Genomic DNA, 12942 nt, shown 5'->3' on the forward strand with positions numbered 1-12942 from the left:
ACACTGGTCAACTCCCAGGACAGTCCCCAGCAGGTGTGCTGGGATGGTGTATTGGGCTTGAGATCGGAAGTAAAGGTAAAGGTAAAGGGACCCCTGACCATTAGGTCCAGTCATGACCGACTCTGGGGTTGCGCGCTCATCTCACATTATTGGCCGAGGGAGCCGGCGTATAGCTTCCAGGTCATGTGGCCAGCATGACAAAGCCGCTTCTGGCAAACCAGAGCAGCACACGGAAACGCCGTTTACCTTCCCGCTGTAGCAGTTCCTATTTATCTACTTGCATTTTGACGTGCTTTCGAACTGCTAGGTTGGCAGGAGCTGGGACCGAGCAACGGGAGCTCACCCCGTCACAGGGATTTGAACCGCCGAACTTCTGATCAGCAAGCCCTAGGCTCAGTGGTTTAACCACAGCGCCACCTGGGTCCCTGAGATCGGAAGTCTTGGGGGCTAATGGATCTTTACCAAATGTCATGTCGCCCCCTTGCCTCACTGTAGTCAATAACACTTGCTATTTGCACCCACACTGGTGTCCTAAGTGTTATTCGCCCTCTACTCGGCTTGTGGGGGAAAGCACCCAAAATGTGGCCTGCCATGCAACTCTCAATATTCCTGTACTGACCAGAGCCAATTGTCCCTGAGATGGAGTAAAAAGCCTAACCAGAACCTTTGAAATACACTTCTAGTGACAGGCGCACCTGTAGAAGTTACAGTCATAAAATGGTGAACTTTCAAGCCTCTGTAAGTTCATTAAATTATAAAATGAGTGTGGGGGAGGAAAGAGTATGTGGCTTTGAGATTTTTTTGGGGGGAAAGGGGTCCTTAAAAATTGCTTGACTTTATCATTGGGAGGGCTGTGCCCTAATAGCCCTGGTGGAACAGCCTCTACTGCATATATCAGTCATCCACAAACCATGAATTCCTGTTTAGCCCTACTGGTTTAAAGTCATAATGGGGGGATAAAAATTTGCCTGCAAATTAATATTTCACCAGTGGTGGAACTGGGTACTCTATTCATTTCCTTAGAATGTAGGTTAGCTCTTTAGGGGGATTTGTGAAAGTATGAGCCATATTGCAGAGTCACATGACTTGCGCAACTCCAAGCATCCTCTGAGAATAATGCACATTTAGAGACAGCACACAAAAATGACAAAAATTTATATATGGAATTTAGGCTATTGACAGATGATGTATGAGCAGCTGGGCCTGGAGAGATTTCAATGAATAACATGGTAATTTACTGCACCTAACCTGAAATACCAGGTCTATTTTTCATTTTCTGTTTTCTGTCACTGTTTGGTCTCACTTGCATTTGGCAATTTATGTTGTATTTGCAGTACATGCAGCTGTAAATAGATTAATCACTTTATGAATTTTCTGAAATGCTGCATCTCTGACTGGTTGAAAGTCTACTAAAATGACCGCTATATTTAATAGTGGCACGCAACACAATTGCTCCCTCTAATATCAAACTCAGGTGTTGAGTGCCAATACCGGTAGTTATGTAGCAAAACCCAGATAACTGCAAAACAAGAGGGAGATATCCGCATTGCAAACCAAGGTTTGCAACCCCCCCCCCAAAAAAAAACCAAGGTTTGCAAAAGTACATTTTTAGGACTCCCCTCAAAAAAGCATCTACTGTGCCAAAAAAGAAGAAGAACAAAAGAAGCCCAATGACGACCAACCATGTTAAGTGGCCAGATAGAAAATATTATGCCTGTTTAAAATGGCGCTTTCCATATTCAGCTTTTACACTAAAAATAATATAATTTTTCTGCCTGACTAGTGACCAACTGATTAATCAATAAAATGCTACAACCTCAGTTTACAGCAAGGCCTTTCAAAGAACATTTTAGTGCTACAGTGTAGTATAGTGGTCTCAGGGCCTTTCGCTAGAAGGGGGCAAGCTTCCTTAGATGATTGTAATTAGTATGGAGGGGGCACAAAGCTGAGAGAAGACTGGCTTGCCCAAAGCCAGAAAGTGGTTCATAGTCATCTGGGATTTGAAGTGGCAGCTTCTGTAGCAGAGCTCAGGCTGTTACCCCTTACCCCAATGCTACACTAGCTGACAGCTACTGTAAATCTGGTTCTAGCATCCTAGAATAGTTCTGAAAATGACAAGTATGTATGCACCTTGAGCAATCTGTGGCACTGTGAGTCACAGTGCTGGTCTTCCAACTAAAAACCAGATTGTGTTTATAATACATCTGCCGCAAAAATCAAGGCTTGATTCTTTCAGTTGCTGTGCTTTAATAGCAACCAACAAGTCCCAGTGCTGTAAAGTCAGCGGTAGTTGCAGCTGCTCCATCAAGGCTTATATGCAGGGTGTGATCTAGGGTGTGTCAGGATATATTTTAAGAGGACAGGATATATTATAGTTTCTTATGTTCCATTATATGTGATGTTTATCAGCTCTGGAACTGAGGATGAGTTATAGGAGAATAGGAAATGAAATGTAGCAAGACATCCCCACACTTGCTATAACTACTTTAGCTGCTATAGATCAAATGACCACAGCAGTTAAGTCCAACCTACACGATCAAGCTGCCCACCTCTATATTTCTTGCACAGATGTATGGAGGATTGTAGCGTGTATGGACTGATAGCATTAAATAGTTTAATTTGAGAGGGGTACACATTATCATACTTGATTTTTGTATTTTCCCCATCCAGCTTACAAAAAGATCTCATGCAAAGCTAACTTACAAAAAGGATTTTTAAACTGTACATCATAATCACAGATGACCACAGTCAGTAGTACACCTTTATCCCACCTAAAATAATTTCTCTCTGGACTCAGTGTTTTACCCTGAGATAGCCTGGGTGGATTAGGTTCACTTTGCCCAACTTTCCAAACTGATAAACTGAATGAAGAAATATTGAGACATTAAAGCAAATGATGGTGCTTTCACAGAGTGACTGAAATATAAATAGACTAAGCTGAGGTGGGTGGGTGTACTCAGTACTCAATTTAGTTCTCTCTCTCTCTCTCTCTCTCTCTCTCTCTCTCTCTCTCTCTCTCTCTCTCTCACACACACACACACACACACAGCCTAAAATTAAGTACTTTCTTTGGGGCCTACCTGAAAGCTTGTTATATAAAGACATAACATGTATGGGAAAATAGAAATAAAGAGAAGTTTAAAATGTCAGGAAACAGTGAAAAAAGTGAGTTTGGGAAAGCTGCAGAAAAGAAATGGACAGATGGTTTTTCACAGCATTTTCAAAATTTAGGCAACAGAGTTTAGTCTCTCTCTCTCTCTCTCTCTCTCTCTCTCTCTCTCTCTCTCTCTCTCTCTCTCTTATGTTAAGATTGAGGGTCCCAGTCAACTAGATTGACAATTCAATGATTCTGTTAACAAATGTTTGGCAAACACAGAGTAAAATGTCAATAGTTTGCACTTTTATAAAGGTCAATAATGAAATCTGAGCAATTGCAAAGCTGAAAGTACCACACATCAGAGATATAACTGAGTCAAATATTCCAAAACCCACAGTTGGAGAATACTTTCTTTAGGACCAATCAAAATGTCACAAAATAGCAACAAGCTTTTGTGTTCTCCAAAACTCAACTTTCAGGCAAGATGCTACACAAAGCATGAGATAACAGGGACAAAGGAAAACAAATACTGTATGCATAAGCCTTGGTTCTTTTGAAAATAATGAGAACCATAGATTCCCCCCCACCCAACCAAACTAATCCATTTGGAACCATCAATATCCAGCTGCCTAATTAAAAGGGGACTCTAATTAATTAATTAGCATGAACTAAAAGCGAGAAAATGTTTACAGTTGCTTTTTGTTTAAATGTTGCTCATCTGGACTGCAAACTCCAGGGCGTACCTAGCTTAATATATATGCTTATGTGTATATATAGACAGACATCATTGCTCTATGTAATCTTCATTCTTTTTGTTCTTTCCTATGCAAAAGTAATTGCTCAACAATTCAATGCAGGAAGCACAGTGGCTGGCCTAGGGTAATCAATTAACTTTTTAACAGACACAAGAAACAAACAAATTATGTTTCGGAAATAATGTATACTTTTAGTGGGTACAACTAAGATGCAGAAAATATTGTGAAAGGTTATGTCATCATCATGGTGTTAATCGGCTATGACATAGGTTCTAGATTTCTGCAAAATATTCTGATTGGTTTCATAAAGATGTTGAGAGTACTAACGTGCCCTGTATCTGAACATACATGCAAACTGGTCCAGGTCTGACCAACAACCCCAAGAATGCACAGTACACACAGTTCCATCATAACCAGGGCATAAATTGAATGAATGAATGAATGAATGAATCAATCAATCAATCAAAGAATGAAGCAAGTTTTCTATGCCTGCCTTGTAATATCAAGCAGGAAAGCAGATGACAGGGCTATCTTTCTACTTATTCTTGTAAGCCACTCTGGGAACACTTTTAGCTAAGGTGTGGTTTATAATCAATCAAATCCGTTTATTGTGAGGACCATGCCTGTACACAAATATCAACACAACAATAATTAAAAATATTAAAATCCATTTCATAATATCCCAACAAAACCTTCATCCCACAAAACACGAAGAGAAGGAAAACAAGCAACGAGTTAAACAGACGATGAAGGGGTCTTTACATTGTCATCTATAAATCTTTCCCTGGCTTTCATGGCCTTCATCACAAAAACCGCTACCGCATGGGTAATACGTGGGTTTGCATCAACCAACAAAAATTTTACTCTGTCTGCAGGATTGATTATGGAGTTGGGTATAATTTGCAGCATTGCGTCTCTAAAGCCCGAATAAATGGGGCAATAGAGGAGGTAATGTATAAGATCCTCTTTAATTTTCATAAGGCAAGGGCATAGACGATGTTCTACTGGGGTTTTTGTGAATCTACCGGTCAAATATGCAGTTGGCAATGTTTGAAACTGCACCATAGTAAAGGTGTGGTTTATAAGTAAGTACGTTCAGAATTCTCACAACTCCACAAGAACATAAGAGCCCTCTGGATCAGGTCAGTAGCCTATTTAGGCTCAGCATCTTCTTCTCACAGTGGCCAGCCAGTGAGACAACACCCTCTCCTGTGGTTTCCAGCAATTGGTATTCAGAAGCAAACTACATCCAACAGTGAAGGTAGAAACTAGCTAATAATAATAATAATATATTTACCGGTATACCCTGCCCATCTGGCTGGGTTTCCCCATCCTCTCTGGGGAAACAGGGTTAGTAGTCACTGAAATCTTCATTATCCATGAAAACATGTATTTCCAACATTCACATTACCTTTTGAGTTTTGATAGCTGCTACACAAACACTTCTATATGTAATGTGCAAAAAATGTGGGTTAAAAAACAGAGCCTAGGGCTTGCTGATCAGAAGATTGATGGTTCGAATCTCCCATTGCTTGGTCCCTCCTCCTGCCAACCTAGCAGTTTGAAAGCACGAAGTGCAAGTAGATAAATAGGTACCGCTCCAGAGGGAAGGTAAAAGGTGTTTCTGTGCACTGCTCTGCTTTGCCAGAAGCGGCCTAGTCATGCTGGCCACATGACCCAGAAGCTGTACGCAGGCTCCCTTGGCCAGTAAAGCGAGATGAGCACCGCAACCCCAGAGTCCTCCGTGACTGGACCTAACGGTCAGGGTCCCTTTCCCTTTACACAAACACTTCTATATGTAATGTGCAAAAAAAATGTTCAAATCACATGGATTTTCCACATTAAAGTCAGCTGTCAAGCTACAGATACAGTGGTACTATGGAACCACTCATGTGATCTAAGCATTAGTCTTTTAATACACTACTGATGGAACACAGAAAGGGAGCCATAGGGAAGGAGGTTTTAGAAGGTCACCCTGTCCAACCTGGAACAACACTAAAAGGATTTAAAGTGAAATGGGAGTTGGAAGTCTTGCAATAACATAGTGCCTGTGTAATTTTCTCTTGGGAGTCCATGGACTTAGCTCATCTGTGAACAGGGATACATATCTGTGAAAAATTACTCTATTTGCTGTTGCACTTTGAAATACTGGTTACCACATGGGACTTAGCACAATCTAACCCACTGGGAGCACTTTGACAATACCATTTTTGCTTCTTAGATGGCTTCCTTCCCTAGCCATTTATATCCCTAGGAATTGCTTTGGCTTTGCAAAGCGATCTGTCATCTGCTTCTCTGGCTGGCGTTTTCTCAGAGAAAGCAGCAAAGCAGAGAAGCAAGAATTGAAAAGCACACCACTTTTTATATAAAAGCAGCACACAAGATCTGTTCAGGAAATGTTTGCTTTCTTTTATTGCAGGATAACAATGGGTATGAACAAAAATATTTCAAATTGTCTTGAGAACAAAGGCCACAATAAATACGCACTTCCACGCAAAAGAGGGGGAAGCCAGCTATATGAAGCAAGTTTCCACTTCCATTATTATCTTTTAAGAAAACTTTTAAAAACTTTTGAATACAAACTTCAAGTGAATAAAAAACAACCACATTTTAACCTTCTGCTGAGAGCACATACATGCAAGCCTTTTGTATCGTTCTTCCACAGCTGCATGCTCCAAAGAGTCATCAGCTATGAGGAGGGACGTTTAGTCCCATTCCTTTAATCTAATCAAAAATTCTTGCACTTTGGGGGTCAAGCTCTGTGACAGAGCAGCTTGCTTACCGCAAGAACAACCAGGGAGAAACAGAGTGGCTGCAATCTTTTGACATGTCCTCACATTCATGCTCCAAAGTGCGGAGAGGCTTCCATCAGCTTTGGGTGGTGGCCCAGCTGCACTGCTCTCTGGTCAGGGATAGCCTAACTTCTGTCATCTGTGCTCTGGTAACCTCTAGGTTAGATTACTAGGTTATACATGGGGCTGCCTCTGAAGATGGTATGGAAACTGGTGCAGATGGTGCAGAATTCAGCGGCCAGGTTGCTCACCAGGGCAAGACGGTTTGAGTATATTACACAGATCCCTCCTTGACTGAACTGGCTGTCAAATAGTTTCTGGGACCAATACAAAGGGATGGTTTTGACCTACAGAGCCTTAAATGGCTCAGGACCGCAACAGTTTTAATAAAGATTTTATTAATTTTCAAGAAAAAATTCCAGGAACTCCCTTCGCCAAAACAGAAGACTAATGCACCAAATTTTCCCATAAATCTATATGTGTATTAGGTGAGTGCCAGCCATCAGGATGTTCATTTGGTTATTTTATAAAGCGGTTCCAAATGTCAACAAAACCATCAGTATCTGATATGTCATTCAGGGCACGGACTCTCTTCATTCGTTTCTCAGGACCACAACACCTCAAGGACTGCATCTCTCCATATGAACCAACCCAGACCCTGTAATCATTATCAGAGGCCGTTCTTCATGTGACAGATCCCCAACAGGTTGAGAGAGCAGCAACATGAGAACAGTGGCTTCCGACTTGTGGAATGCTCTCCCCAAAGAAGCTCACCTGGCACCTTCATTACATATCATTAGCTGCCAGGCACATTCCAAGATAAGGCACATTCCTCTTTTCCCTCTTTCCTCTCTTTAATTAGGCATTTGGCTAATTAAACAAGCTATGGCCTTTTAAACTGTTTGTGTGCAGGGGAGGTATTGTTTTTGCTTGTTATGCACGTTTGTATTTTTATACTGTAAACCATCCTGTGATCCTCAGAAGAAGGGTGGTATAGAAATGTAAATCATCATCATCGTCATCATTATCCATGGTTTGGTTTTGCATAACATGCAGCGCAGGCCAGCATAATGGTTGTGAAGGGGGAGAAATTAATACCAATATTGACTTCACATACTGAAAACATAATTTATTTTTTTCCAGAAGACAGAATCTTTTAAGACAGGATGACTGGCAAATGGTAGTGATTTGTTTCATAAAATGTAGAGAGTAGATCTATCAAAACTTTGTTCTAAACAGCCAGCCATAAACTATTTGAAGCTGAACTGGAATTTTAACTGTTCTTTGCTACTCTCTTATAGTGACAGGATTGTTACTACCCTAGAAAGTGCCTAAAGCAATACTTGGCAAAAAAAAAAAAGAGGCAACCCCTGATAATTCACATCAACGCTTGTCTTAATAGCATCCCATTGGCATTGTTTACTCAGCTCTAGAAGTTTAGATGAAAGCCTCAAGGGTCTTGTATCCAACTGGGGGCTAAATCCAGACAGAGAAAAATAAGAAACAAGCACCCAAACTAGTCTTTTTTTTTAAAAGGGGGAGGGACACATTTATCTCTGTATGCTAAAAAAAGATATTATGGCATATTCTCATTAAGATAAGGCACCCTGTTTAAATGCTGTATCTTAATCCATCTGAAGCATTGTTTCATAAGCAGCTTAATTTACTCAGGCTGAAGATGTGGTAATAATTGCTTACCTGACTCACAGGCAAATGTCTTTGATGTCTCATCATGGAAGATAATTGCCACTGCATGCTTCTTTGTCTCTCGAGGCAGTCTGGTTATGTTTTTGATGTTGTGCAGCTCAGTTACCTTAAAATGAAGAGATATAGAATTTAGTTTGGTTTATAAACAGGAGGAGAAAAAACCCAAATGTTCAATTTTCATCATTTTCTGATGACCATGGAATGGACTTTATCAAACAGTGTGTGTGTGTGTGTGTGTGTGTGTGTGTTGGAGCTGCAGAATTGTTTCTAGAACAGGGGTTCCCAACAAAATTTTCTCGAGGACCCCTCATCGAGCCGCTATTGTGACAAGGACCCCCATTAATTCCTAATCCTAAAATTAAAAAGTGAGAGCCAAATTAAGAGTCTTTTTAGTTACAACAGAGTACTCCATCAGTATACAGTTAGTTTTAATTTTCAGTTCTAGACCACATTTTACCAGCTTCTTTACAAGAATATCATGGGGCACCTTGTCAAAGGCCTTGCTGAAATCAAGATAGGCTATATCCACAGCATTCCCTTCATCTACCAGGCTTGTAATTCTGTCAAAAACACAGGATTTAGCCTGCACTGGTCTTGTTTTGAAATGCAAGTATTGAAATAATGTACAGTTCCAATTTAACCACTGGCTTGTTTAGTTCCCAAATCTTTCAATACTGCTCTTGGCTCAAACACCACCAAAAAAATAAATACATCAACAACATGTACTTGAAATGCATACTGTATTTGGACAGCAAATAACATTTAAAATGTGCATTTTGAGAGAAAGGCCCTTTAAAAAAATTCATGTTTAAATGTGAATTTTCCTGCAGACTTTTAGAGAAAAATCTGCAGGCTAATATGGATGGACTCATGACTTGAACATATACAGAACTGATATTAATGAGAAATATACTTATTTACTTGTCCCTGTTATAGGGAGTAAGGCAATATAGGAGAGAGGTGTGAAAGGCCCCCTAATTTCATTAAATTACCAAGTTTTAACTTGTACTGTTCAGATACTAAACTAAAGCAGTAGCCGTAGAATAAAGGACCCTCACAATCAGCTATCCCAATCCAACTCATGCTTAAGGCCCATTGAAATCAATGAGGTATAAATCTGTCGCAACTCACTTGGCCAAGAATGCACGCGGCGGCGGTCTCAGCGGCTCAGGAGCCCTTTGGGCAGCGCGAACACGCTGGCTACCCTCAGGAGCTCGGTGGCGCCGTGGCGCGCGCCAATAATGCCTCGCCGGAAGTCCAACAAGAAGCTGGAAAGATTCTCCCGCCGCAGCTGGACTCCGCCCCCTGAGCCCTATTGGCTGGCAGAGGGGTATGATGTGGCGGCGGGGAGGGGCTGGTGCAGGGGGCTGACTACTCCCCCCTGCAGACGCGGGAGCCCCAGGCAGTGGGCGCAGGCAGCGGGCGCCGGCGGCTGGCGGCCGGCCGGGCGGTGGGCGGGTGGACTCGCGGGGGAAGGGTTCAGCTCCCACGCAGCAGCGGCTGCGGTTTGGGTGGCTTTCTGCTTGTTTGGGGGCTGATTTGGCGGCACTAGCACGTTCGTTGAGTTTAGGAGCTCCGCGCCGCCATCTTGCCTCGCCAGAGTCCCAGTCTTGCGGACCCCTCTCGCATAGCTCGCGGACCCCTGGGGGTCCGCGGACAACCAGTTGGGAAACACTGCTCTAGAATAACCATTCTGTCACACATGATTTATTTATTTTTATTATACTTCGAGAATCTCAGAGCGATAGAGCCTATTCATTTTCATCTCCTTTGGCTTTGTGAATTACTTCATGATATACAAGCCACTTGTCTGAATTCCTAAACTGGCAAATTTGTTGCAGTAGTAGCAGCAAATAAGTTTCCATCTCAGAAAACTCTACAGCGTCAGCAAGAAGAAAGTTCATCCATCATGCCAATTAGCGCCACATACTTTTGCATTGATGTGGAGTTCTTTCCCTTTAAAGTGAGCTGGTAATTCTAGGGATATCCAAGCCTGAACCAGAAAATGCAACTTTGGCATTCATCTGAAATATTCCAAGGGCAAAGATCAGCCAAGAAAACTAGTACTGTATTGGTTTTATGGATTTGGGGAAGAAATAAGCTATCAAAATGTATTAACTGCAGAATAAGCAAGCTCTTTTTCTGCTTATCTTGGTTTACACAAACATTTCACATTAGCATCAAGAAGGGAGGAAACAACACAATGATCAAGGTGTGACTAGTAATTTTAAGAATGGATCAGCTCAGAAAATAGGGTTGTGGATATTAAGTATACACTGGGGACTAATTTGTGTCTGGCTTGTAGCAAACAAAAAACACCTTGAAGTATGATCTAATTAGTTTTCCAGGCTCTCTAGAGGCTTCCCACAGACTATTCAGTTTTTTCCTTAGGAGCCTAATCCCACAAAGACGTGAACTTTATGAACCCAATAGTACCTTTGCACAAGTTTAGACACATTTAGTTCCAACTTTGTTCTGTTATGTAAAAAAAAAAAAAACCAAACAAAAAAAACCTCACATGATTTAGCTTCTAAAGTGTTCTACCTCGAACAGAAAGTACTGGGGTGCCCAACAGATTCATCCGCTGAAGGTCCTTCCACATGTCACAATGTAGCCCGCTGTTAGCTAAGCTGCTTTTTGGTCAATATTTCTAGGATTTGAGCAGTTACCAGACTGCATTTTAAGTGAGCAATATTTAGTCTGGAAGCAAGCAACACCTGGAAAGCAGTTTTACTGGATACATGTACACCTTTTTAAAAGATTGCTTATCTTTTTTACTTTCTTGAAAAAAGGCAAAATGAGCAAGGGTCTCTCAGAAGTCATTGTTTTTCTCATATACAGTATATATTATAGGTGGATCTGTGATGCTAGGCTATACTTCTGCATTGATGCATGGAGTAAACGTTTGACTGGAAAATACAGTAAACCTGTACACTTCACAGGGGCCATAATACACAACTTTTTATAAAGTTATCCCAACAACATAGTTGTTACCTGAAAGCCAAATCATATGGGGATGCCCATGTGTTTGAGGACAACAGAATTCTGGTGACTGGTGGATGACGCAGTAACTGTGCATGTAAGCATGTACTACCATGTAACCTCCTGCCCAGGAGACAACTTGAGAATAATACCTAAGCTACTCTGAGTTCTCTCACAGAAGTGAAGGTTGAAGCAAATAATCTGTACAAACATTAGGAAAACCACATACTGTTTGAGGCATTCCCTGGCAGCATTCCTCTCCGCACAACCATGTGGGTGGCACTACATGCTAATCATTCAACTTCCTGGCAGCACCTGCGGCACTGAAATAGTCTATTAAATACAGGTCTCAGATAATGATCTAAAGGCATATACGTAAGGCCAAACCCCAGCTGAAGCTAAGGCAGTCTGGATTTTATTAGTGCCTGGCTGGGTGACTCTGGGAACCCTAGTACACTGCCAATGAAGAAAGGTGGGATAAGTGCAAAAGAGAGAGAGAGGAGCTCATGCTTCCGTGCTTAATTTTGTGAGAAACATCATTAAATCAATCACAACATTCACAGAGTTAGATGGGCATACACTGGAGCAAGAAAGTTTATACCATAAAATTCGGAGAGGAGTATCATTTTGTTGTATATGATATTATTTCATCTTATTTTATCCTTGAAATAACCACAGTCATGTGTAGGAACTGAGAAACAGCGATACACTTAGGGCAATTCAAGTGAGTATTTAGACTGAGTAGTAATGTGAGCTTAAGCCTCTCTCGTCCAAGGTCAAACCCCATATTCACTGCTCCAGGGAAACTGCTTCAGGTAGTATAGTTGCAGAAAGCCATGGAGGCAATATGATGCTAGCAACACAGATAGCCAAATGCTTTGGAAGTCTGGGCGCTTTGGAACTTAAGTAATGGAACCTATTGTTTAGAGTTAAATGCCCCAGTTGCAACCCTCTCCTTTGCCATTATAAGTGCCAGTTAAAGTTTTACTGCAGTAGCTGCATTTACCAGACTTGAACAGGCCTCGTAACATCGTCAGTTGGCCTGAACAGAAATATTGCTGGGCAAAATGGAACTAGGGAACTACTCGTTTCTTATTTGTTGTAGAGAAATAAAGAAAGGTCAGAGCTGCCCCAGGGCAGCTGCTGTTTCACACTTTTTTAAGCAATAAAGATTATGCTTTCCTTCTAAGAACAAGGGGCAAAGGAATAAAGCAGCTGCAAATGCTGAGTCCTTTCCTTTGGAGAACGATAGCAGGTATGCAATCCAGATGGACTGTACCAGGAATGTGTTTGTAAACTTCTCTCTCTCTCTCTCTCTCTCTCTCTCTCTCTCTCTCTCTCTCTCTGTTTCCTTCTCTCCTCCCCTTGTTAATCCTCTCTCCTGAAATCTAAACTGGAACTCCCATAACCAAATGTAGAAAAACTGGGGGAGAGGGAGAGAGAGAAGACTGCCCAACTGAAATACAATGAAGACTTTCCCTATACTTAAGAAATTGTGGGTTTTGTTTGCAAACAACTATGGAATACAGAAAAGCAGCAGGGAAGGGATTAGCTTAGCCCGAGAGCTGTAACTATAAATGCCAAGTGTGCAGCTGGGCTACAAACTGGG

At 41.5% G+C, this 12942-nt stretch overlaps 1 protein-coding gene across 3 annotated transcripts in view; it reads right to left on the reverse strand.

Annotated features, from left to right (window-relative positions):
• Nucleotides 1-12942, reverse strand: part of DOK6 (docking protein 6) — a 171580-nt gene that overhangs the window by 66793 nt on the left and 91845 nt on the right. For all 3 annotated transcript variants that reach the window (XM_035125321.3, XM_035125322.3, XM_088675295.1), the window contains exon 3: nt 8343-8457. In XM_035125321.3, the coding sequence (XP_034981212.1) occupies nt 8343-8457 (115 nt within the window). The remainder of the gene's footprint in view (nt 1-8342; nt 8458-12942) is intronic.

The sequence above is a fragment of the Zootoca vivipara genome, chromosome 8 (genome assembly GCF_965207765.1).
Source record: "Zootoca vivipara chromosome 8, rZooViv2.hap1.1, whole genome shotgun sequence".
Lineage (NCBI taxonomy): Eukaryota > Metazoa > Chordata > Lepidosauria > Squamata > Lacertidae > Zootoca > Zootoca vivipara.